General features: G+C 38.8%; 1 protein-coding gene across 1 annotated transcript in view; it reads left to right on the top strand.

The window, feature by feature from the left end:
• Positions 1–27,989, top strand: part of LOC127428278 (cadherin-4-like) — a 340,076-nt gene that overhangs the window by 178,778 nt on the left and 133,309 nt on the right. Inside the window, exon 4 of the mRNA XM_051676519.1 lies at positions 16,213–16,430. Coding sequence (XP_051532479.1) covers positions 16,213–16,430 — 218 coding nt within the window. The remainder of the gene's footprint in view (positions 1–16,212; positions 16,431–27,989) is intronic.

Below are 27,989 nucleotides of genomic sequence, written 5' to 3'. Positions count from 1 at the left end.
AAACCAGCAAACCCACACTTATCTCTTTTGTACCACAGGCGAAAGCAACACAGCCACTTTCAAAATTAATAAATTTGTTGCAACAAATAGTTGGGAGATCGAGTTTGAGTGTTAGTGCAACTGAAAACCCCAAAACAAACAATTATATTCAACTTGCTGTTGCTATTTACTGGATTTAATAATTTAGGTGGTATTTATAATTTATAATTTATAATTTATAATTTAGTATCTATAAGTTTTCATTCTTCAGAGCATTTCTTTACACAAAAAGATGAGTAATTATTAGGGCCCAAGCACTGAAAGTGCAGAGACCCTATTGTTCTTCTAAGAATTATTATTATTAGGGGTCCTTGCACCAAAGGTACTGATTTTCTTCTTTTTCTTTTTTTTTTTTTTTCTGCCCTAAAAATGTCTGGGTGTCAGAGACTGTAAGTCGTGGAGACACCAAACATGGCAGGATGATCCCAAATCCCCTCCACTAATCAGGCGCACAAACGCACACCCATCTGACCCTAGGTGGCACTGTAATAAAAACTTTTACATTTTGGCTCATATCTCTGGGGCCGTAAGGGCTAGAATCGAAATTATTTTTACCTCTGATTCCTTCAGTCAAGCCCTGATTTCATTTCTGTCTATAATTAATTTCTGCCATTTTTAACTCCTCCTAGAAGGTTAGCCCTATCGGCATGCAATTTGGTATACATCATCTACAGACCATCATGACAAAAAATTATCAAAAGAATTTGAGTAATTGATCAATATCTACTCATCACAAACTCCAAATGTAACCAATCTCATTGCACATAGTCAACAGGATGTTTAGAAGATGTCAGCAAAGTTTCGTACAATTCTGCCCCTACGGGGTGCTACAACTAAAAACTGTCATAACTTTGCAGCCGTTTGAGCGACAAAGTTCAAATTAAAAATGCATCTTATTTGGTTCAAATGCTAACATATTTTTAAAAAATCAATTGATTGACCACCGGTCAATCAAATTTCAGCACCTTATAACTTGTACTTGGAATGGCCGAGGATTATGGAAATTACTATACACAATCAACTTTTGTGGCAATCGGACACACGGTGGCGGTATAATTTGCTAATTCTTGTTTTTGCTCATAATTCCAGAACCGTATAGGCTACAATACAAATATGTATTTACATTTACATTTATTCATTTGGCAGACGCTTTTATCCAAAGCGACTTACGAGGAAAACATAAGCGAATCATCTTAGGAGACAGTGGTATGAAAAGTGCTGTAATACAAAGAATCACTAGCATCATAATAGTATTCAGAACAGAATAAAGTGCAACAGAAATTTTTTTTTTTTCTTTTTCTTTTTTTTTTTTTTTTAATGACTGGTTAAGTGCTCATGGAAAAGATTAGTCGTTTTTTTGAAGACAGAGAGTGAGTCAGCTTCACGGATGGAGTTGGGAAGGTCGTTCCACCAATGTGGTACGATGAAGCTGAAAGTCCGGGAAAGTTTTTTGGTGCCTCTTTGTGTTGGTACAACAAGGCGACGTTCCTTAGCCGACCGCAGGCTTCTAGTGGGTGCGTAGCTCTGCATAAATTATTTTAGGTATGCTGGAGCAGACCCAGTGACTTTTCTGTATGCCAGCATCAGAGCCTTGAATTTGATACGTGTATCAACCGGCAGCCAGTGGAGAGAGACAAGGAGTGGTGTAACGTGCTCTCTTTGGTTCATTAAAGACCAGACGTGCTGCTGCATTCTGGATCATTTGGAGGGGTCTAGTTGCACATGCAGGGAGGCCTGCAATGAGAGCGTTACAGTAGTCCAGTCTAGTTATGACAAGTGACTGGACAAGCAGTTGTGTGGCATGTTCAGAGAGGAAGGGCCTTATCTTCCTGATATAGTAGAGTGTAAATCTACATGATCTTGCGGTCTTTGAGATGTGGTCTGTGAAATTGTCTGTGTATATATGCTTCACTGAATCCACCAGTGCCCCACAATGATATGGTCACTTTATTTTCCATTTCTGCAATAAACTTTTTTTTACCGTTTCGATTTATTCGAAATCGAATTGCATCGAATTGTTCCAAAGATATAAGCAAATATGTTTTGGGCATAGCCTATAATGACTAATAAGCCTGTATCTTGTGTGCAGTTTTCAAACTTAACAAAATTTGTACACATGGACAAGAGAACACTCTGAGGTAACATAACTTCATGGTTACTTGCGTAACCTCCATTCCCTGATGGAGGGAACAAGACATTGTGTCGATATAGTGACACTATGGGTCACTCTTGGGAGCCTGAGACACCTCTGGTCTTTGATAAAAGGCCAATGAAAATTGGCGAGTGGTATTTGCATGCCACTCCCCTGGACATACGGGTATAAAAGGAGCTGGTGTGCAACCACTCATTCAGGTTTTATGCTGAGGAGCCGAGACAAGGTCTGGCCATTTCAGCAGGTAGTTTAGCGTTGTGGCAGGAGGGACACAACGTCTCATTCCCTCCATCAGGGAACAGAGGTTACGCAAGTAACCATGACATTCCCAATCTGTCACTCACATGACGTTGTGTCGATGTAGTGACACAAGGGGTCCCGATACAAAACGCAGCAACTGGCTGAACTGTGTTACGTGAACTGGTGGTGTCTGACGGGCAGACAACTGTGTGCCTCATAGCCAGCGCACCAGGCTGACACGTAACCTCCCCCAACATAGTTATGAGTGTCGAACGGCCCTTTGGGGACAAGTCGACTACCCAAAAGATAGAGACAGGTTAGCCCAGTCGTGTCCTCTTTTCCCCTTCTTTTTTTCCACTCCCTAAAAAAAGGGGGAATAACTGACTGGGCCGACCAGGTCTAGTTGGGGGGTGTCCCTCCCAAGGGGAGGACACTACAGAGACCACACCTTTAAGTGGAAAATACGTCACTTGGTCATGCCGACCATGTGGAGAATTCTCATGGTAGATCCTAACCAATGGGGAAGGAGTTACTACAAACATGGAGACTGTGGCAGAGGGGGCTCTGCCCAAGGAAGATGCAGTTTGCCAACAGGGAAACGAATTAGCAGAAGAATTACATCGCATGGGGTTACCTTACAGGGAACCGCCACATGCGGAGCACCTACCCCAGAACAGAGCTCTTTGTTAGCACATGTACTGGGCCAGCAGTGAGTCTCTCTGAAAACTTGACTGCCACAGGGCTCGGAGGAAGTCAACCAGGGAACATAGTTTGTGAACACTACTGGGAATTAATGCTGCACGTCTTCAGCTCAGAGGAGGTGAAAGGCGCTATGTGCAAGCGATACACCCGGCCAGCTATCCCGGGCTTATCCGCTTGTATTGCGTGTCACTGCCCGGGATGAAACCGGTTCCACCCAGAGGTTGTAGAACCTCGCAAAGTTGTTGGGTGTTGCCCAGCCCGCTGCTCTGCAAATGTCTGTAAGAAAGGCACTCCTGGCCAGGGCCCAGGAGGCCGCTACACCCCTGGTAGAATGGGCTCGTAGCCCTACTGGGGGCAGCACGTCCTGGGTGTGATATGCCATAGCTATGGCATCAATGAGCTAGTGGGTGATCCTCTGCTTGGAGACAGCGCTTCCTTTCCGCTGTGCACCAAAGCAGACAAAGAGCTGCTCAGAGATCCTAAAGCTCTGCGTACGATCCAAATAGATGCGTAAAGTGTGCACCGGACACAGCAACGACAGGGCTGGGTCTGCCTCCTCCTGGGGCAGCGCTTGCAGGTTCACCACCTGGTCCCTAAAAGGGGTCGTGGGAACCTTGGGCACATAGCCCGGTCGGGGTCTCAAGATCACGTGAGAGTAGCCCGGACCGAACTCCAGGCACGTTTCACTGACAGAGAACGCATGCAGGTCTCCTACCCTCTTGATGGAAGTGAGCGCAGTCAGGAGGGCAGTCTTCAAGGAGAGTGCCTTAAGCTCAGCTAACTGCAAAGGCACAAAGAGGGCTCTCTGTAGACCGTGAAGAACTACAGAGAGGTCCCATGCGGGAACAAGGCGCAGTCTGGAGGGGTTCAGCCTCCTTGTGCCTCTCAGGAACCTGCTGATTAGGTCGTGCTTCCCTAAGGACTTACCGTCCACTGTGTTGTGGTGTGCTGCTATAGCAGCAACGTACACCTTCAAGGTGGAAGGGGACAGCCGCCCTTCTAACCTCTCCTGCAGGAAGGAAAGCACCGATCTGACTGCGCATCTCTGGGGGTCTTCCCGTCGGGAAGAACACCACTTAGCGAACAGACGCCACTTAAAGGCATACAGGCGCCTCGTAGAGGGGGCCCTAGCCTGAGTGATCATCATGGGCACATAGCCCGACCGGGCTATGTGCTCAAGGTTCCCATGACCCCTTTTAGGGACCAGGTGGTGAACCTGTGAGCGCTGCCCCAGGAGGAGGCAGACCCAGCCCTGTCTTTGGGCGGGCATAGGTACACCATGAGCGCCTTATCCACTGGGGGATTTCGCCGTATAGCCCCTGGCCGCCCCGCCATCGAGGGTAGTGAGGGCAGTGGAACTGAGAAATCAGGACCGGGCAGTAAAAGGTTCCTCCCACAATTTTGTCAGCTCCTCGCGCCCTTCCAGGAAGAAAGGCACTGGAGCGGGGTGTGGCTGCTTTGAGTGGCACTGTGAGCCCAGGAACCAGTCATCGAGCCGCGAGGGTTCAGGGGAGAGTGGAGGGTTCCACTCTAGCCTGATGCTCGTGGCCGCCCGGGAAAGCATGTCCATCATCTCCGCATCAGCCTGTGACTGGGCAATCGTCCCCGAAGGGGGGAGCCCAGCTGAGGCTTCTGTGTCCGACTGGATAAGCCCGCTCTCCGATGCTGCGCTCGAGAGCTCATCAGCTTCACAGGCTCCAATCAAGAGGTCGAACTGGTCATGAGACGAGCCGGCGGACTCATCCGGAAGCCCGATCTTACGAAAGCAAGCCGCGACCGCAACGTTGCCATGGTCATGTTCTCGCAGTGAGAACATGAACCTTCCACGAATGTTGCCTCCGTGTGGGTCACGCCCAGACACGAAAGACAGCGATCGTGATCGTCTGAAGTTGAGTGGTAACAACCGCAACCAGGAATAACACACAAACGGAAGGCCTTTTATCAAAGACCAGAGGTGTCTCGGGCTCCCAAGAGTGACCCCTAGTGTCACTACATTGACACAACGTCGAGTGAGTGACAGATAGGGAATTGTAGGTTTTGTAAATTTTTTATGCTAAGGGGGCGCTATAACTTAAGACAATCCTATTTTTTGCAACTGTGCTCAAAGCAGATGAAATGTCACACCAAAATAGCTGTCCACAGCATCCACAGGATCTTTTCTGTCAAATTGTTTTTGTTTTGGTCATCTCACCATATGTGCTTGGCCCCCGACAATAGTTGCTTTCGGCTATATTTATTCTTTTTTTTCTGCCATAAAATTGTCTGGGCGTCAGAAACCATAAGTCATAGAGATTCCAAACTTGGCAGGATGGTTCAAAATCCCCCATATATCTCCGATTTCATTTCCGTCATGAAAATGTTCATGCTAATTTGCATAATTCGAAAAACCTACTTTTTTTAACTCCTCCTAGGCCGTATGTCCGATTTGAACGAAAATTGGAGTGTGTCTACTATGAACCCTCCTGACATATATTGATCAAAGGAATTGTGATTCGTTGAAGTGTTGCGAAGATATAAGCCAACAAATTGGTCAGGCGTCGTCCATTTTGTACGTATTGACCAATATCTACCAAATGAAAAGGCCAAATTTTACAAAGCTTGATACACATAGATAACAGGACATTCTCAGGATGCACGCAAAGTCACGAAAAATTTCGCCTATAGGGGACACTACAACAAAAAATATGCTAATAACTCTGCAACCGTATGATCAATGAAGTTGAAAATTGGTATGCATCTTGTAGGGGCCAAAGGCTATCATATCCGACAATATCAGTCAGACAAATAAAAAAACATGGCCGCCAGCAGCCAATCAAATTTCAGCAGCTAATAACATCAAATTTGAATGGCCGACCATTATGAAACTTGAGATATTTGTAGACAGTGTCAGAATGAGGCTGTGTACCAAGTTTTATGAAAATGGGCCACAGAGTGTCGCTATAACAAGGACATTTATGTTTTTGCCAATAACTCCGCAACCGAGTTGAATAATCTCAAAATTTTCCTCTAATTCCTTGCACCAAGACCTACAAAATGTATATCTTTGTTTTATTGCATTTTATAAAATGTTTCTGCTATTTTAATTTTCTAAAAAAAGCAACTTTTTCTAACTCCTTCTATGCCGTATATCCGATTCTCACAAAAACTGGTGTGTGTCTACTATGAACCCTCCTGACAAAAATGTATCAAAGGAATTAAGATTTGTCAAAGCATTGCAAAGATATAAGCCAACTAATTGGTCAGGCGTCGTCCATTTTGTACGTATTGACCAATATCTAGCAAACAAAAGGCCAAATTTTACGAAACATGATACACATATACAACAGCACATTTTGAGTCCGCATGCAAAATAGCGAAAAGATTCGCCTATAGGGGGCACTACAACTAAAAAATGCTCCTAACTCCGGAACTGTATTATCAATGATGTTGAAAATTGGTATGCTTCTTGTAGGGGCCAAATGCTATCGTATTCTACAATATGACTCAGACAAATAAAAAAACATGGCCACCAGCAGCCAATCAAATTTCAGCATAATGGCTGTATAAATGGTGTGTAAATTATTGTATATTATCCAATGTTACCTGCTATTTTGAACTACATCTAGGACTCCCTAGGTCAATAATTATCAAAGAAAAGTTGAACTTTAGTTATTTATTTAGTTATTTAGGGGTTGCATTTATCATGTGGGTTTGACCAAGTGTATACAAAAGCCTATAATTCCTAAAATAAATATTCAAATTTCTAAATCCTTTTTGGAGATTGGGTGCTTTGTGGCTTTATAACAGTTAAAAAGTTTTTTTTTTTTTTTTTTTTTTTTTTTTAAATGACCACCATAACAATTATCCTGTTTCAGGATCGTTGAACACAAGACATCAGAGTCATATTTAACACCAGTTTGCAAATTCAGCAAGTTACAAAGTACATATACATATACAAATACATAAATGTTTTGCATACTTTGAAAGTTCTTAAAAGGCTTGAACCCCGACAATTGCTGCTTGCAGCTATATTTATTATTTTATTATTATTATTTATTATTCTTTTCTGCCTAAAAGTGTCTGGGCGTCAGAGACCGTAAGTCACAGAGACACCAAACTTGGTGGAATGGTCAGAAATCCCCCCACTACTCAGACACCCATTGGACACTAGGTGGTGCTATATTAAGCACCTTTGCATTTGTGGTTATAACTCTGGGGCCGTAAGGGCTAGGATCAAAATTCTCTGAATCCTTGAGGCAAGGTCTACAAAGCATATATCTCCGATTTCATTTCTGTCTATAAAATTTTTCCAGCATTTTGAATGTTTGGTAAAATTTACTTTTTCGAACTCCTCCAAGGCCAAATGTCCAATTCGCACAAAATTTGGTATGCATCATCTATGGAACCTCGTGATTTAGATCAAAATTGACATGTATGTTTAGAATTGGGGACTAATCACATGGACATGACTGTTTTGGGTCACGATCATAGCGCCACCACCTGGCAGCATGAAGTGTGGCTCTTACAACAGACTTTAAAATAGTCCTCCTATATTTACCAAAATTGCTTTAAAATTTTTTAGAATAATGTCAAATTCCAAATGCATGTTTCCACCTTGCATTGTTTTCTGAAAGCCACAGGTTAGAAATGGACCAGTTGTGCTTTGGCCCATCATTGCTGCTTGCAGCTATATTTATTTTTGGTCCTTTTTTCTTTTTCTTTCATCTTAAAAATGTCATGTTCATGCAATGAGATGCTGAAAAAGCAGCGATATGTGTCGCAAAGGTCAAAGATACCCATCTAGCACATATTTAAAAATAAACAAAAACAATTCCAAAACAGCACAGACAGACGAAAAACAGTTTTGTGAATGGCTCCTGAACCATTATTCAATAACATATGGAAATTGTGCAAACAATATCTCACCTTGTATATCTTGTGCCTAGAAGTTAATGATATAAAACACACATGCACACGCACACACACACACACACACACACACACACACACACACACACACACACATATATATATCAAAGTGGGGGCGGGGAATAGAATTTTTCAAGGACTATTCATCGGTTTAAGGAAGTGACGTCTTTGTTCCTTGAACATTTCCTACTAGTTGTCGTACTCATTCAAAACAACAGAGGGAGGTGCTTCATTCATAGTGACTTTAATTAACGTTAACACGATTGTCATAAACTCTCAGTATTAAAATGTGGACCATGTTGTTCGGTGGCTGAATGTTCTTTGGATGCCTGGAACTAATGGAAATTAAATTGTTTTGATCTCCGAAAAAGCAACCGCAAATGGAAGCATGAACTGCTGCTGTGAAGCGAGACGGCTGGATATGTGTAATACTAACAACTGTAGTACTCGTCTTATCTCTGGTAGGTGAACAAAATGTATGCCAACTAATTGTAAGTTTGATAGGTAGAGCTCTAAAAGTGAATGACTTAAAAATTAGGAACACAAATTAAGAAATCTTTATTGAATGGCTTCATTGATTATAATAGGAGTGATCCAATAGTCCAGATCTCTACACTGAGGAAATAATTGTAAGCATCTAAACTATGATACACTTTCATCGCCTCTCTCGCGTAGACGCTCTGTATCAACAACACATCTGGATAAGTCACTTCAGGTAAACATTTGATATTCCATGAGAAAATATATTCATTCTGAGCCATATTATAAGGATCCGGTAATGATACCGGAAGTGCACCCAGGCCAGTTACGTTCTAATTCCTTTGTTATTGTTTACATCCTTGAAATGATCTGTAGCTCTCCCTCCACTCTTCCCACACACTCTGGTACTAGGGGACAAAGAGAAGGTAAAAGACTTTCAAGCTCTCAAAAGCTATTTGAGAGAGAAACAGCAAATGGAAAAGATAAAGTAAGAGAGAGAGATGTTTGCACCAGGTTTGTATCTCAGGCACTCAGCAACATCACACAAAAAGTGCTGTGAGAAAAAAAGAAATGGATTTGAAACATGTCCGATGTCTTTTCCAACATAAACTGCCCCTCAAGCTACAGATCTATCAATACACTTGTTACAGTTTGCTAGATGTAGTCAGTCTAAAGGGGAAGTCGAGAAATTAACTTATTAAATGTTTACTCAACATGTCCCGACACATGTTGAGCATGTAATATGACAGTCACATCTGTGAATATCACATACAGTACCATTTCACTGTTGCAAGTCTGCAGCAGATGAGAACAGCAAGGAACGGCACCAGCTCGGAGTGTTATAACCCACTTCGCTTCATCAAGCATAACCGCCGTTGTCAGAAGTGACAGAATGTTTGGGTCAGGGGGGACCTGCACGTGTGTGCATGTGTGTGAGGGTGACAGTTCGTGCCCTTACTGTCCCTCTGTCTTTGTGTTCTGCGACTGTGCTGGTCTAACAGAGAGTTCTGTGCCGCTGTACACTATTCCTCCGCCAGTCAAGCGGAACAATGCAGCCCTTCAGTACCAGACCTGAGGACCTTGCCATGCATGTGTATGTGTGTGTGCTCACACATATGCACAAGTAAGTGTATGCTTTTTTTTAGTTGTGTGTGGATGTCTTAGTGAATGTCATGCACCTTTTTCCCAGTGCTACCTGAAGTGGTGTGGTAGGTGGACCTGATCAAGCATGGGCTAATAGGAAATATGTCCTTTATTCCCACAGAGACATTAAAACACATTACCCTTTTTCTAAAGCCCACATTTAAACAAAAATAGTTTTAAAGTCCCAATGAAATTGTTTGACAAGCACAGTTTCTTTCCTATATTGGGGTGGGACATATCAAAGAGATTGGCCCTTTTTTTATGTAGCCAATAGCCTTTAGTTTGTCAACATGATTACATGGGAACTTGACATGTTGAGGCATGTAAACCAGGAAGATATGGCATTTACACAATCAATAATGACTTGGAGGTTGTATTTTCCCTCTAAGGAGGTCACACATGCCCAAAAGTTTAACAGCACTTCCAGCTTTGGCCACTGGGGGATGGATCGAAATTCGGTTAGCAGAGACCAATTTCAGATGAAGAACTTTCAAACTACTCTTGCCAAATTTACAGGGAGATCAGTTTAATCTCTCTCTCTCTCTCTCTCTGTCTCTCTTTTTTTTTTTTTTTTTTTTTTTTGTTACAACCCGGACAATCCACACTTGTACCATGGGCAAAAGCAATAAAGACACTTTCAAAATAAATCCCAACAAATTGATACAGTGGTAAGGAAAAGGAAAGTATGAGTGTTAGCTTAATTGAAGACACCCCATCAAACCATGATATCCTAATTGCTGTTGCTAGTTGAAGGCAGATGTTATTTATAATTTGGGGTATTTATAATTTAGGTGGTATTTATAATTTAGTATTTATACGTTTTCATTCTTCAAAGCTATTTATCACACATAAATTAGTGTCGTACAAAATGAGTCATTAATATTTTCTGTCTATTTCCCTGGAAGAAAAAGAAACTGCTTATTTGAAATGTGTTTTTCCATTGTCGTAACCACTGTAAACATTAAGGGGGACACGTCTTTCCTAATATTCAGAATATTGGTCTGAAAAATCAACTTTTATATTTCGTCCCCCCAATCTTGAACAATTGGTTACATACTTATGTATACGTATATGCCAAAAGACCATATTGTTTACTTTTAGGAGTACATTAGCATATACTATATATTGCCTCAAAGCTAACAGACTAAAATCAACAAACCACTGATGTTGTCCAATTTCATATAGTCTCTAATGTTCTCATCCCTCAAAATTCTAAAACAACTAAACTAAATGCAGTGTTGAATTTAACAATTTAAATGATTTCTGAAAAAAATTCCTTGTCTCTGATTCATCTTGTACTCTAGGTGACCCTTGCACACTGTCTCCTTACACACTGCCCAGTAAAGCAGAGTACATGTTGTAAAGCTCTTGAGTTTGTGATGTTGGTCTGTTTGTGAGCATGGAGCTGAATGACCTTCAGGGGAGCATGTGGAGAACCTCAAACGCTTTCGGCTCTTCTGAACTGTCTTAGCTCATACTGCAGGTGAGCTCTTCAGCCAAGCATGGGGAGAGGACACCTTACAACCGCTCAGTTCCCAGTTTGACACAGTTACTCCTGGCTGTGCTTTTTTCCTCTCTCTGTATTCATTTCACCTGCTCAGTCTTCCCCTCTCTCTGCCTTTGTTTGTTGATATCTATCTATCTATCTATCTATCTATCTATCTATCTATCTGTCTGTCTGTCTGTCTGTCAACTGTATCTATCCATCCATCCATACTTAAGATTTTTACGCTTTATCGCCATGGCAAGTAAGTGTACATTTCTATTGCTAATGCATTTGCAGCTGTGCTTAAGAAACTGAATGTCGCATAAAATAAAATAAAATAAAATAATAATAGTGCATGCATACAATAATAATTCACCAAAACTAACTGAAAAAAGAGTAATCTTATGTTGGATGAAAATGGAACAAAAAATTATTTAGTCTCTTCACACTGGGAAAAAAGGACTTATTTTAAGACCTACGGTCCTACTAGTACACATCGGTCTTTGTGTTTTCTCTTTATCCATCCCACACTGACACAATCATCTATTTCTTCCCCTTCTTTTTGCCTCATAACTTACTTCTTAGTGGTCAATTTCTCTCACATATCTTTTAACACATTAGACTGACATTCTGATAATTGTACAGTAGTATTAATACAGCTACCGTGGGCAATCAACCAACTGGTCATAAAGTGTTGTTGTTTTTATACATTTGTGGCCACATACTCAATTATGGTTGTGTCAAGTTGTAAGCTTGTGACTTAAATTCTGAATGAACAAATTTTAATGGTATATCATAGTGTTTTTGTATATTAAAGATTACACAGGGCATACAGTATATTCCCATCATATTTATCTTATTGCCCCATTTAATGCAGAAATTAACATTGCATGAGGGTGGATATACAGTATGTACAATACTGTCATTATGAAAAACAGAGGAAGACTAAGACAGAAAGAGAGAGAGAGAGAGAAAAAGAGAGTGCTTGCATTTTGGTTGTACACCCTCACTGGACTTGAAGCTGTCTGAATAAACACTTTGACACTGGCCATTCTTGTTCACACGCCAACATCCCATACCATAGCACAACAATGTCATACAAAACTAGTCCTGGGAAAACACAGCTTTTCTAATGCAAACACTTTATCTTCGTCTCTGTTTCGCCTCTGTTCCTCAATCCACAGGTTTACCGTCTGTACCATGTTGGGGAGCAACAAAAAGCCTTCAGTGACAATAATTAGCTCATTCCATTAAAGCAAATTAGGCTTATTTAAAATATTTCATAAATATTGACTGCCTTCGGTTGTTTCAAATAAAAATGCATTTTTTTAACATTGTGAGTGTATATTTCTTTTCTTTTCTTTTCTTTTTTTTTTTTTTTGCATCTTCCCCTAGTGACAGATGTTTTTGTTGATGTTTGGTATGGGGAAAAAAAATTTGAAATTAACAATGTTCCTATCAATAACAGGCTGCAATTAGTGCATTCAGACCATTTGTGCTTGGTGCCAAATAGCAAAATCTCTCAGATTCGTGTTTTAAATCTCCTATACTTCTTAGAACTGACAGCATAAAATGCTATGAATCTCCCAAGTATGATGCACTTTGTTTTTTTATTTGAGCTTCGCTTGTTAAAGTGAGGAGCATGTTTTTCATGTGTCAGTGGTTTGGTGCTCATTCTCAAAACTGCATACAAGCCATTTCCCCTCCCATATGCAATTATTCACAAGACAAAACTCTGCAGTGTTGAGCAAGCCATGCGCAATTGGTAAAATGGATTCTAGGCTTTATTATACTGTTGTTTTGGTGAATCTTCTGGCAGGAAGCCGTGTGATAAATTGGATAGATGGCTTGATAAAAAGCTTGTCGCACAAGATATTTCACAGCATTTGTTTTTCTTTTCTGAAAAACATTGTTGTCCAGCACTCTTAATAAGTGACTTGGTCCCATGGTGATTTATGAAATCAATTTGTCTTATCAGAAGGATTGTGGAAGAAAGATAAAATCAGTAGAAAGTGATTTCAGTTCTATCCCTTTTTTTAAATCCTGAGGGAAGATAGAGAAGAGAGAAGCAGCACTCAAATTTGAATCACTTTGACCCTCTAGTACTGCAAAGTCGATTCCTAACTCGTTCAAAATAGTACCGTGTGCAATTCAAATGCATCACTGACGCATGTACTCATAACAGATGTTCTACTAAATTTGTAAAAGGGAGTTTCTTCAACTTTGAGCACTTGTGGCTATGTAGACTTATAAATTAAGATTATCTAAGACTTTAAAAATTGACAGATTTTCAAATTCTAACATTGGGATTTAGACAAGGGTAAAAAACAAAATGTATAAAAGCCATTTGAAAAGTAGCAAAACTACATGATATGGTAATGTTTCCAAGAAAGTTCAAATGTGAGTTTACAGTAATATATATACAGGCGCATCTCAATAAATTAGAATGTCGTGGAAAAGTTAATTTATTTCAGTAATTCAACTCAGATTGTGAAACTTGTGTATTAAATAAATTCAGTGCACACAGACTGAAGTAGTTTAAGTCTTTGGTTCTTTTAATTGTGATGATTTTGGCTCACATTTAACAAAAACCCACCAATTCACTATCTCAAAGAATTAGAATACATCATAAGACCAATAAAAAAAAACATTTTTAGTGAATTGTTGGCCTTCTGGAAAGTATGTTCATTTACTGTATATGTACTCAATACTTGGTAGGGGATCCTTTTGCTTTAATTACTGCCTCAATTCAGCGTGGCATGGAGGTGATCAGTTTGTGGCACTGCTGAGGTGGTATGGAAGCCCAGGTTTCTTTGACAGTGGCCTTCAGCTCATCTGCATTTTTTGGTCTCTTGTTTCTCATTTTCCTCTTGACAATACCCCATAGATTCTCTATGGGGTTCAGGTCTGGTGAGTTTGCTGGCCAGTCAAGCACACCAACACCATGGTCATTTAACCAACTTTTGGTGCTTTTGGCAGTGTGGGCAGGTGCCAAATCCTGCTGGAAAATGAAATCAGCATCTTTAAAAAGCTGGTCAGCAGAAGGAAGCCTGAAGTGCTCCAAACTTTCTTGGTAAACGGGTGCAGTGGCTTTGGTTTTCAAAAAACACAATGGACCAACACCAGCAGATGACATTGCACCCCAAATCATCACAGACTGTGGAAACTTAACACTGGACTTCAAGCAACTTGGGCTATGAGCTTCTCCACCCTTCCTCCAGACTCTAGGACCTTCGTTTCCAAATGAAATACAAAACTTGCTCTCATCTGAAAAGAGGACTTTGGAACACTGGGCAACAGTCCAGTTCTTCTTCTCCTTAGCCCAGGTAAGACGCCTCTGACGTTGTCTGTGGTTCAGGAGTGGCTTAACAAGAGGAATACGACAACTGTAGCCAAATTCCTTGACATGTCTGTGTGTGGTGGCTCTTGATGCCTTGACCCCAGCCTCAGTCCATTCCTTGTGAAGTTCACCCAAATTCTTGAATCGATTTTGCTTGACAATCATAATGCTGCGGTTCTCTTGGTTGGTTGTGCATCTTTTTCTTCCACACTTTTTCCTTCCACTCAACTTTCTGTTTACATGCTTGGATACAGCACTCTGTGAACAGCCAGCTTCTTTGGCAATGAATGTTTGTGGCTTACCCTCCTTGTGAAGGGTGTCAATGATTGTCTTCTGGACAACTGTCAGATCAGCAGTCTTCCCCATGATTGTGTAGCCTAGTGAACCAAACTGAGAGACCATTTTGAAGGCTCAGGAAAACTTTGCAGGTGTTTTGAGTTGATTAGCTGATTGGCATGTCACCATATTCTAATTTTTTGAGATAGTGAATTGGTGGGTTTTTGTTAAATGTGAGCCAAAATCATCACAATTAAAAGAACCAAAGACTTAAACTACTTCAATCTGTGTGCATTGAATTTATTTAATACACGAGTTTCACAATTTGAGTTGAATTACTGAAATAAATGAACTTTTCCACGACATTCTAATTTATTGAGATGCACCTGTATATATATATATATATATATATATATATATATATATATATATATATATATATATATACATATATAAACTGTTAATTTAACACAAATCAAACCCTGGAAAACTGACATTTTCTGTTAAATTTGAATGAGAACTCTAGAATGTAAGCTGTGATTAATCTAGACATAGCTATTTCTCTCTCTCTCTTTAAGTAGAGCTGAAGTTGTGGAACTTTCCCTCAGGTGTAAATGAATACACCATCTGCTGTTGTTGACCAGAACCCTTTGTGAACAACCATAGTGGGATAATGCATATGACTCACTCATTCTGTTTGCTACCTTTGCTAGTTTTGAGTGAAACTGAATTCACTTACAGGAATCTCAAACAATTTTTGGATATAGACATTATCATATTATAGACATTTTTAGCACATTGTGCAAATGGTGTCATTGTGTTCCTGTTAACACCTATTACAGTACTAATATAATTGGAAATGCTTTAGCCAAAGACTATAGTTTCTTACATACAGTAGGATCCAAAAATCTGAGACCACTTGTTAATATTCTTCTATTTAGCATATTTCCAATTTTATGATTTTTTATTTTTCATTACAAATCAAATGAGCAGCATTGCAATTTGAGTGAAATGTTTAATTGAATAATTTACATGAATTATAGAATTTCTTAATATTTAGTTTGTCCACCCTTTTGGACAGGACAGAATGCTATCAAGCTGACATAGACACCACAAGTTTGTGCAAAACCTGATGATTCATGTTATTTCTTAATGTAATTGTTTCTTAATAATAACAATTATGTAAAATGAATATTATTATTATTATTATTAATTCTTAAACATTTAGTTCCAGGCTTAAATTTGATTTTGAATCCCACTTTTCAATGTGTTCTCAGACTTCAAACTTTTCATTGTCTCTTTTTCTGAATCAATGACACCCTGCCCACTTTGAAAGTTTAGCATGATGTACTGTTGTTATTAGTTTTATTGTAATAGCCAAAATTGTTTCATTGCATTTTTATATTTTCTTCTTATCAAGTTCTGTTTTCCTCTTTTTACTTACAGTAAAGTTTGAAACCTGCCAGCAAATAGAGAAGGTCTATTTCAAGAGCAGTGACCCTAAGTTCAGCATTCGGCCAGATGGCTCTCTTTTCATAGTGCAAGATGTGGCGAATGTAACCGAACCAATACAGTTCATGGTGACGGCCAGAGACAGCATGGACAGACATATCTGGGAGACCACCATTAAACTGACTCTCGCTGGACACCCTCCTATGAACCAGGTAAGGACAAATCATGTGAAGTTAGAAAAGAGATAAATGTTATTCCTAAATATCAGTTGGCTGTGTTATCATATTATAGATGGTGACCAACAAAGACACTAAATGAGTCAATCCATCCATTAACACACACACCCACCATTATTACAGTGAAAATTACTACATTTTTACATTATTACAGAAGAACTGTACTGAAATTGCTCTTCCTATACAATTGTATGCAATTAATTCAGCTGAAACTGCTGAGCACATAGACTCCATTGTCAGGGCCAGGGCTCAAACCTGGGTCGGTGGTGTAGGAGCTAGAAACACTTCTGGTGAGCCACAGGAAAGGCAATGAACCCAACTTGCAAAGGCTTACTCGGGTAGTGTTCAAAAAAAGAATGAGTTCATCAATAAAATCCAAGTTGGTAAAAAACAAAAATATAATCCAAAAGGGAAGTAGGGCAAACAAAGGCAACGAGTAATCTACAAAGCAAAAATATATATATCCACTTTAGTAATCCAAGAGAGAAATCCACAGGGAAAAAATATAATCCACAGACAGGGTTGGGGAGTAACAGAATACCTGTAACGGGAATACGTATTCAAAATATTCCACTACAGTTACAATTTAAATCATTGGTAATTAGAATCCAGTTACATTCAAAAAGTATTTTGTTTACTGAAGAGATTACTTTGCATTTTATTGTCATTTGTTTCATTTAATATTTAGTCCTTTCAGATGGAAAACATTTATACATACAATTGATGCGATCCAAAGTGCATTTGAACAGCGGTGAAACACTTTCTTATGATGCATTACATTCATACGAGCAGACAGAGAAGTTTGAAGTAAATTTGGAGCAGAAGATAAAACTTGTCAGCTTTACACTAAGCTAAAGTGTTATTTCAGCCATTTTACATGCACATGTTACCAGGCACGATCATATATTTTTTTTTTTTAATCAAGAAAATTCACGTTGGGGGCCTGGGTAGCTCAGCGAGTATTGATGCTGACTACTACCCCTGGAGTCACGAGCTCGAATCCAGGGTGTGCTGTGACACCAGCCAGGTCAGCAACTAAATTGGCCCTGTTGCTAGGGAGGGTAGAGTCACATGGGGTAACCTCCTCGTGGTCACGATTAGTGGTTCTCGCTTTCAGTGAGATGCATGGTAATTTGTGCATGAATCACGGAGAGTAGCATGGAGCCTCCACATGCACAACAAGCCATGTGATAAGATGTGCAGATTGACGGTCTCAGAAGCAGAGGCAATTGAGACTTGTCCTCTGCCACCCGGACTGAGGTGAGTAACCGCGCCACTATGAGGACCTACTAAGTAGTGGTAATTTGGCATTCCAAATTGGGAGAAAAGGGGATAAAAATAAATTCATGTTGGATCATAATTATTTTTTCTAGTAAGACCTTTGATATTAAGGCAAAAATCGTATTCTTGATAACTTTTGTATTGTTTCCTGTAAAAATATCTAAAAATCCTTAAAACAAGAACAATTTGATTAATCTTGTTTTAGAAACAGCACTGCAGAAGATATTTAAGTTTTTCAGATAATGTATTTTTAACATGTGTATTTTGTCTTTCTGTACTGGCAGAGTTTTTATAATCAAAACAAGTTAAAAAAAAAAACAGTGCTGAAGAGGTAATCTAAAGTATTTAGAATATGTTACTGACCTTGAATAATCTAATGGAATATGTTACAAATTACAGCATGTATTCTGTAATGGAACACATTTCAAAAGTAACCCTCCCAACACGGTCCACAGAAATGCATAGAAAAAGCCACAGGGGAAAAAAACACAGGAACAGTGACACAGGTGACAGCACTAAAGCAAGGGAACAAACCAACTTAAATACACACAGGGGAAAGAGACACAGGTGACAGCAATAATGAGAATGACACACAGGGAAAACATAAGGGAGACCACTGTGGCCCTCAAGTGGCTAAAACAAAGAACAACAAGTCCAAAATCCTGACATTCATTTAAACTTTGACCATTGCAGCCTTAGGTGTTATCTATTTTTCTTTTTTTTTTTTTTTTTTTTTTTTAAATAAACTTTATACTGTTTAAAATTAAGTTTGAAAATCTCCCCTAGACTTAGTGTTAGAATGTGTTATATTGAAAATGTAGCCTACTGTATTTTAATTAGAATATCGCCATATATAATTGTGATACATACATCTCCAAAACCTTCTACAATCATCTTTATATTGCAAAGACAGTGTTGCATTATGTTGTGATTCTCATGCACAGCTGACAGAAAACAAGATGCACTCTGAGTGGCATGATAAAGGCAAAGTGTCTCTTATGCAACATTCATTTTCACAGAACCAAAGCCTCACACCTAAAATGCTAATGCTATTTATTTGCTTCCATGCAAACACAGCTATTTTCTTTCAGAAAATGCAAATCTAGTTATTGTTTCTTGAGAATATCTCTGATTGTATAAGGAATAGTTTACCCACACATGAAAATTACTCACGCTCATGTCCTTTCAAAACTGTATAACTTTCTTTCTTCTGCAGAACACAAAAATAAATAATTTAATGAATGTCTTCTTGCCTGAATTCATTACAAGGGCAGTATATAGTAACTCACTTTAACACTTAATAATGCACCCAACAGTGTCATAAATTCAATATGGCTGCTATGTCAAAAACCTCAAACCCATTGGTTCTTGCTTGTCTTGTGAACAAAAATCATGCAACACAAGTGGACTACTTTATGACACTTTGGGGTGCTTTATTTAGCATTAAAGTGAGTAACTATGTGATGTTGTTGTATTGAATTCAGCCAATTGGTTATTCATTTAATTCCTTTTGTGTTCCGCAGAAGGAAGTAAGTCAGCGGTCTGGAACAACACGAGGCTGAGTAAATGGTGACATAATTTTCATTTTTGGGTGAACTTTTCCTTTAACAATTCAATTACAAAATAAATAAATAAACAGAGAGTTTAGAGAGTCATAACTGTTCTTGAGCTGTGAATAGCTGGCTGAGTTGTGCAGCTCAGTAATGGATTGCACGAAATAATGGACATTGATTGAGTTCATGTTTTTGTGTGGGGGTTGTGGGAGCTGTCGTGCCATTGCAGTGTAATTATTTGCCCATACAAAATGAGCAAGAGCAAGATTCAATAACAGAGTAAGATGTTATTATGTTTAAGCAATCATCGAAATTTGAAAACTAGTTACAGTTTTTAAATTGATTACATTTCTTTCTTCTCTTGCGTGCGCCATCACGTGCAAAGTGCTTTTAGTGGGTTTGCACTAGCCTTTGGCAACATATCAAAAGTCATGATCTGATTGTGAAAAGTGAATGCTCAAATGTAATTTTTTATACAAAAGATGAAAGGAGTAATATTTCATGCATACACAAGTCATTTTATAACCCCACCCTCCACACATTATACCACAAGTCTTGCTTGGCAAATATCATTAAACTTTTAATACATGTGGCTGTCATGCTCATGTTCGGGCTGTCCTGTGCTCCAGTGTAGAGGAGATGAGGTGTACAGGCTTTATATAGATGTCTTTCCCACTGGCACCGGACTGTTTCTGCATCCAAAGTGACCTAGAAATGCAAAGCAGAGAGGCAGGAACTCAGGTACTCCAGGGAACCAGGAGTCTGGTCTTGTGAGCCCTATCCCCGTGTCCCTAACCCTGCACATGTCCTCTCCTTCTGAATGACCATTTAGAGAAGTGTCTCCTTGCTGATTATAGCAGGTTATTGAAGGACAAACACATATGCTCACACATAGACATTCACACACAGCATGAAGATACATGAGTAGGTTCCTGAAGATATGACTTCTTATTGCTCAGTGACCTAGTTGGGTCTATAAATATTTAATTGCTTGAAAAATAATATAAATCAAAATAAAGTAGATTATCGCTCAGATGATTACAGCATTTAAAGGAACAGTTTCCCAAATTGAAATGGATTAAAATTCTGGCATTATTTACTCTCCTTCATGACATTTCAAACCCATTTTTTCTGCGGACAATAAAAGGGAATATTGAATCATCTTTACGCTGCTCTATTCTATACAATAACAATTTATTGTGACCACAGGCTTTCAAGCTCCAAAAAAACAAAAAAAAAAACAAAAAAAAAACAAAAAAAAAAAGTACAATAAAGGCATACAAGCACCCCACATGACACATGTGCAGTACTGTATTCTGAAGCCATACGATAGCTTTGTGTGTTAATAGACTGACATTTAAGCAGTGGTGAATTCTCAGGGCCAACAAACCCTAACATGCCAAATAAATAAATATTTTTCATCCTTTCATTTTTAATCACCTTTTTGCCTATGTATTTTTAATCGCTTTCCTCTCTTAATTAATCTACAAACAAAGAGAAAAACTAAACGTTTATCCAGTCAGAATTTATTCCTTGATGCTTACAAGCAAATTGTGACAACTGTTTCACAAATCGCGTGCCCGAAGCAGCGTGTGAGTTTGAGCTCCACCCCTTCAGGCCTTCAGAATTCCTTAACAGTGCAAATGAATGAGCAACTAAAGTCAGACTGTCAGATTCATCAGCCAATCAGATTGATTTATTTGTTCTTGGTGGGTGTGATCTTTAGGATATGTCCCAGTCGAGTGATGTACGTAATTCAAGAGTGAAAAGCATAAGATCAAGCTGTCTGACGAGTCGGCTGTCATCACTGCTGGTATTGCCGTTGAGAAAGAGATCCTTATGGTTTTAAAAACATGAAATGTTCTGCATGACCGTGTGATTGCTTAATTTATTAAACAGGAAAGGAGGACCTTGATTTTCACTTCAAGCAAATTGATAAGTGCTTTTTGCATTGTTATAGCAACATCAGGAGTTTTCTAAGTGTAAATTAGGCTGCTTGAGCATTCAGTATCGAATCAAGTTTTGAAAAGTAGTGCTGCATTCCATTCAACTCGGAAAGTCAGATTTTACAACTTCCTACTAGGAAAAATGCAATGGAATGCATCTTGAAGTCAGAATTACAACTTGTAGGCTCGTGCAGAAATTTTCAACTCCGATTTCGCCGAGGTGCAGGGGCATGATGACACACAAACATGTAGACACTCAGGGAGATATACAAAGTAAGTGATAAACATTCACTTTATTAAGTAATATCGATAAATGAGTTAGTTTCCACATTACATGATATTAAAGCTTGTTTAACAAACGCCTGCAGAAACAGGTGTATAAAACATTATAATGTATTTTGATAATTGTTTAAATAATTGAAAAAATGTTTATCAGTTGGGTTGCTAGGAGACGTCTCTAATGAGAGTCAAACACCCGCTAAGCTAACGGGAGTGTTGCAGTTCCGAATATCGGGGAATGGAATGCATTTATGGTTGGAGATATCAAGTAGGAATATCCAACTAGAATGGAACACAGCATAACCGTGTACACTGATGAAATAAAATTTATTGCAAGCAACATTTAAATCGCAAATATTACTAGATAGATTTTTCCAGGTATTCTAGACCTCCATGGTAGATTCATATGAAAAATTATGATTTTTGAATGTCTGTTCGGGAGACATTCATTTAATATTTATTAAACAGTCATTTAACAGTCATGCTGCAGTTAAAATTAGGCTTGCTTGAGCATTAAGTGTCGTTTCAAGTTCTGGCTTTAATGCGTGGACATGTTTTTAAAATGTCAGTTGGTATTACTAATGTATGATGCCCAAAGACATAGGGTGTCTTATTCATTGTGAAACTGTGTTTTCTTAATAGCATGAATCACACTGAAGGCCTAGACTTTAAATGCATGGCCCGCCACTGCATTTAAGTCATTACTCATTTCATTCAGATCATTATGCATCTCTCAAATCAAATATGATGGCTAATGCAGACATTGGACATTAACAAATCAAAAAGTCATTGGTGTTTTACAACAAAACATCAAACTTTCAATAAAGGCTCCATATTTGATAATACTATGTTTGTTTTTTGTTTTGTTTTGTTTTGTTTTTTGACCCTATAGTATTCTTTAAAGTACCTTGGAGTAACATAAAAATTCTATGGAATGTGAATATGGTCATTATCTCAGTACCACAGCATAAATCAAAGTACTATGTCATTCCTGTCTGAAACCATTACCATTACATGGCCATAAGACAATATAGATTTTGTGCTTATTTGTCTGTGCTTTTATTTTTCTCTATTTTTGTCTTGGTATAAACCATTATGACTTGAAAGACATATCAAGAGTTAGAGCTTAGGGAAATTAGCTTAAAAATCATTTCAACCATTTTAAAAGAACATGCGCCCAGAAATGTGCACACACACACACACACACACACGCGCACACACACACACACACACACATATACACACATACACACAGCTAAAAAAACAGCCATGACAATTTTGCTGTTAAATTAATTACAAATTAGATGTGTCAGTTATTAAGTAAACAAGCCTTTTGTTACTTTAAATTAGGAGAGATGCTTCAAAGTGTGATATGGAAGCTAGCTATTATCTACTGTGCATCAACAAGGACATCCAACTGTGCAATTCTTTGTGCCTCTGCCGAGTGTAAATGTCAGTAGGTTACAAGTAGTTCATTATAAACTTGCATGACATTTGCCTGCATAACATGGTTTAAACAATATCCTGGATATTGGTGTTTGATGTGTATATAACTGCAATCTCTATAGCTTTTATTTTAGTCTATCCTATTCTGTATCTTCTTACTCTATATGCTGACAAATTCTAGCCAGTGCTTTGCTATTAAATGTATCAACAATGTAGTCTCTTTGTCCCACAACATGTTTGATTGAGCAAATTTTTATGTTGTTGGATGTTACATGTCTAAAAATTCCCAGGACAGGAGTTTTCTTTTTTTTCTTTTTTTGCTGCAATTTAGATAGATATGAGCCTGAAGCTGGAGTTTGGAATTCATGTGAACTGACAATTATGTTCAGCAGCCATTAGTTTTGTTTTCTCCTTAACAGCAAACAGCTAGCTTTATCTGCTGGCCACACAGAACACAAACGCTGGCAGTTCCTCCCAGTGTGCATTAGTATTTTAGATGCTAAAGCTTTAAAGGTGAAGGTAATTTTTGTGACCAAAGCGAAATTGCAAAATTAATGACTGTTATAAACAGCTTTCCAAAACACTCCCCCATCTTTCATTGGCTGGATAAACAGATAGTCCCACAGACTGATCTCACTGTGAATTTGGTGACATTGAGTCGAAAGTTCAAAGATAAAATTGGTCTGTGCTTAACCACTGCCCCCAGTGGCAGAAGCAAAAAGTGTTGTTGAACATATGGGCACGTGTGAGCTCCATGTTTCTGGGTGAAATGTCCACTGAGTGGTGCCAAAAGCAAGTTGTTTTTAGTAGTAAATGATCTAATACAGTAAAAAGGAATGCATATTTTATATGCATTCCTTTTTATATGCACATATGCATGTGCCATAATGCATCTTAATATGCGGAGACAAATACTTCAATTAAGTCATTCATAGGTCGACTGATAAGAAATTTGCCTTGTTTTTTGAGCGTCCAGAGCAGCCAGCCACAACAACATTGATGGCTTGAGTTTAAGCCAGTGCTCAACAAGGTCACATGTGAAGTCAAAATGTTGCTACCATTGATTGCATAAATTCAAGTGTTTTTTTATCTTTTCCTGTGGTGCTTATATTAGCACGTTGTGTCAACAGCCTCAGAGACAGTTTGGGGTCTTGCTTGGAAACTAAAAAATAATCATGTTCACCTAATCAATAATGAGCGCAATTCTGAGGTTACTGTCACGTCTATGTGTGTTTTTGTTCATGTTTTGTTTTCATGTCTTTTATTTTGTATTTAGGTCAGTGTTTCCTTGTTCCTGTTTTTTGTCATATGATTTCCTGGTTGTGTCATGGCCCTAATATTATCAGTGGGCTTTTCCAGTGTTTTTGGATGTAGCATTTGCAGTCAAATCGTGAGATGTAACTTCTCGGCGAGTGCTAATAACTACTGTGTTGACTCATTTGTGTGTCCTGTTTTTTCCCAAATCAGTCGGCAGATAGAGGAAAAGATTCAGAAAGAAATCTCAGTATAGACTATTATTTTAGATAGGGGTAATTTTAAATAAAACTAAATTAAATTGAATTGACAAATTGAAAATGAAGTAGAAATAAAAACTAAATTAAAATTTGAAATAATAATAACTCTGGTTGTAATGACCAATGCAACTTTCACCTTTTTTTTTTTTTTTTTTGGTATATGTTTGAGTGGAGGGGAAAAAGCAACAAATAATTTAAATGTCAACAGAACGCAATAAGAATTGTGTTGAAGGAAAGTTTTGTCTTCAAACACCTAAAGCATCATTCTGAAACCACTTTGAAGTCTGTTCAGCAGGATACTAATCATAAAATGTATATATGAAATGCAACAGAGGTGCTTTTGTTACATTTATATTGACAGACTGTTTTTCTTAGTTGTGAAGATTAAAATTAGCTTAAAATATTAATGTTGAGTTTACAGTTACAATTTTAATTCAGATTCATGAACAGATTAATTTGGACTTGACTTGGACTCGGCCTGTTGTGGACTCGGTCTTGAGTCTGACTTGGCCCCTTTTGGACTTGGACTCAACTCAGACTCAATTGTTTAAAGACACAGACTTGACTTGGACTCGACTAAGGTGGACTCGAACCCAGCTTCCGGTGGCGCTGCACTGCTGGCGACTCAGACTCATGCAACAGCAGCCGGTTTTAGTTGTTTGTTTGTTTGTTTGTTGCAAGGTCTACTGTATCGCATTAAGGGTCAGTAACTTTAGTAAAATTATGACGATTTTGGCAAAGTTATTGCTGCTGGTGCTGATCGGCAGAGAGATTTTTGCCCTGGATTGTGTGATTTTAGCACATGTGGGAGGTGTGTTACCCCTTTCGTATAGCAGAGAATAGCTACTATTGTTGAAATCCGCAGATACTACGCTACCCACGGACCTTCCTGAGGCTGTGAGGAAGCAGCGAGCTCAGGGGAAGTGGAAAGAGAGGAAAGAGAGGAGGTATTCGCCAACGGCTCCGGAAAAGGGCTAATCAACCACATCTCCTGTCCATGATTCTGAGTAATGTTCGATCCCTTAAGAATAAGATGGATGAACTACGCATATACTCTAAAGCCTGTTACGAATATCGGGACGCTTGTCTGATGGCGCTCACAGAGACATGGCTGCACCGAGGTATTCCCAGCTCACTGCTTGAACTGGACGGAGTTTCCCTGGTTCGAGGAGACAGGGAAGAGTCTACTGGGAAGTCAAGAGGTGGCAGAGTTTTTGTGTACATTAGGGACGATTGGTGCAGTCAGGTTACAGTGAGAGAGTTCTTATGCAATCAGGACGTGGAACTGTTATGTTTATCAATGAGGCTGTTTTATCTTCCTCGGAAATTTGGAAATATTGTTATCTGTGTTACTTATGTCCCGCCTATTGGGAATGCGGGAAGAGCTGCAAGCACTGTGTGAAACAGACCGTGTGAATAAGCACTTGAAGCGAACTCCGGGAGTACCGATCTTTATTCTGGGGGATTTTAATCATTGCAGACTCGAATCTTATCTCCCGGGGTATGAACAGTATATTAAATGTGATAAAAGAGGCACGAAGTTCTAAGACAAGTGTTAGGGAAATGTGAAGAACGTGTATGCCGCAAGATCGAAACCTCCTTTGGCGAACTGTGATCACAATGTGATTAATTTAATCCCTGCCTATACAACTCTGTTAAAGAGCAGGAAACCTTCGACGAAGACTGAATCTGTTTGGTCGAATGAAAACATCGAAGCACTCAAAGGTTGTTTTGATTGCACAGATTGGCAAATGTTTCATGATATGGATAAAGAAGATGCCACTGACACTATAACTGATTATATTAATTTCTGTGTAGATACTGTTGTTGACAAGAAAACTGTAACTATATTTCCAAATAACAAAAATTATATTACAAAGGAAGTAAAGTACTGTATTAATAGGAAGAAACTTGCTTTCATTAACCGATCAAAGAGAATTAAAATCGGTTCAAAAGGAATTGAATGTTTTGTTGAAAGGGGCAAGGAAAAAACAAAGGGAGATTTTAGAACAAAGTTTTAACTCAGGGGATTCTAGGAAGTTATGGAATGGAAAAAAGCAAATAACTAATATGGAACCACAAAAAAAGATCATAATAGGTCATGATTTACAAAGTGCGAATGATTTAAATGACTTTTATCTGAGGTTTGAATCCTCGTGGGATGAAGATGTTGAGGGGGTCGAGTTGGATGAGACTGTGTGTAACTCTGATCAGAGACTGGTGGTAACTCCTGGTCTGGTCACGTCATTATTCAAATGCGTACGAACTAAAAAATCTACAGGCCCCGACGGCATCTCAGCTTCCCTGTTAACAAATTACGCTTATGAACTCTCCAAAGCTTTCTGCCCATTTTTTATTAAAGTCTCTTGATTCGCATATGATTCCGTCATTATGGAAGAAAACTATAATTTCCCCACTGCCTAAGAAGGCGTGTCCTGTAGAGAACAGTGATTTTAGACCAGTAGACCTTACATCTCATGTTATGAAATGTTTTGAGAGATTGGTGGTGTCTGCAGTCAAGGAAGAGGTTAAACAACTACTTGATCTGCTCCAATTTGCTTAAAAACCAGGACGTATTACTGAAGATGTCATTAACACAATTTCTCATCTGGTCAATAGGCACTTCTCTTAGTAGATTTTAGTTCAGCTTTTAATACTGTGCAGCCTCGATTACTGATCAGTAAATTGTCAGAATTAAAGGTAAATCCTTTTTGCATAAAGAGATTTTACTCTTTTTTAACTAATCGGACTCAATCAGTGAGAGTTAACAACTCGTATTCTGAGGTGAAAGTAGGTAACACGGGCACTCCGCAAGGTTGTGTCAGTTCTCCATTTCTGTTTAGATTATATACTAATGACTGTGCAAGTAGTCAGGACACTACCTTTTTTATAAAATTTTCGGACGACACAGCAATTTTTAGTTCATTTAATAGGCACGCAATACCCTCAACGCATTTCTCTGAAGTTACGAGGTTTGTTCAGTGGTGTGATAATAATTCATTGGTCTTAAATGGAAAAAGACGGTTGAAATGATTTTCGATCGTAGATCGGTGGGAGATCAAAGTCCATTACAAATTCATGGTAATACTATAACGCAGGTTGATTCACATAAACACTTGGGTGTTTAGCTAGACAATCAATTATGTTGGTCTTCTCATATTGATAACTTGTGTTCTAGACTGCAACAACGACTGTATTTTCTGCGTAGGTTAAAGATATTCGGGGTTAACCAGAGTGCTCTGTTTTTGTTTTATCAATCTGTTTTGGAGAGTCTGATAATATATGGTATCACAGCATGTTATGGTAACTTGTCCTTACAGTCCAAATCTAAAATTGCCTGACTAATCCATGTAGCTTTAAAAAATATTGGGGGGAAGGAGATTCGATCTATACTAGAACTGTACGACTCATCCATACTAAGGCTCATATTTTACACAATGAATTTGAAACTTTACCTTTGGGGAGATGATTTAGAATTTCATTATGTAAATAAAATAGGTACAAGAACTCGTTTTC

Source organism: Myxocyprinus asiaticus, chromosome 37 (genome assembly GCF_019703515.2).
Source record: "Myxocyprinus asiaticus isolate MX2 ecotype Aquarium Trade chromosome 37, UBuf_Myxa_2, whole genome shotgun sequence".
NCBI classification, from domain to species: Eukaryota; Metazoa; Chordata; class Actinopteri; order Cypriniformes; family Catostomidae; genus Myxocyprinus; species Myxocyprinus asiaticus.
Note: the sequence above shows the minus strand (reverse complement) of the source record. Positions and strands in the feature narration are given on the sequence as shown.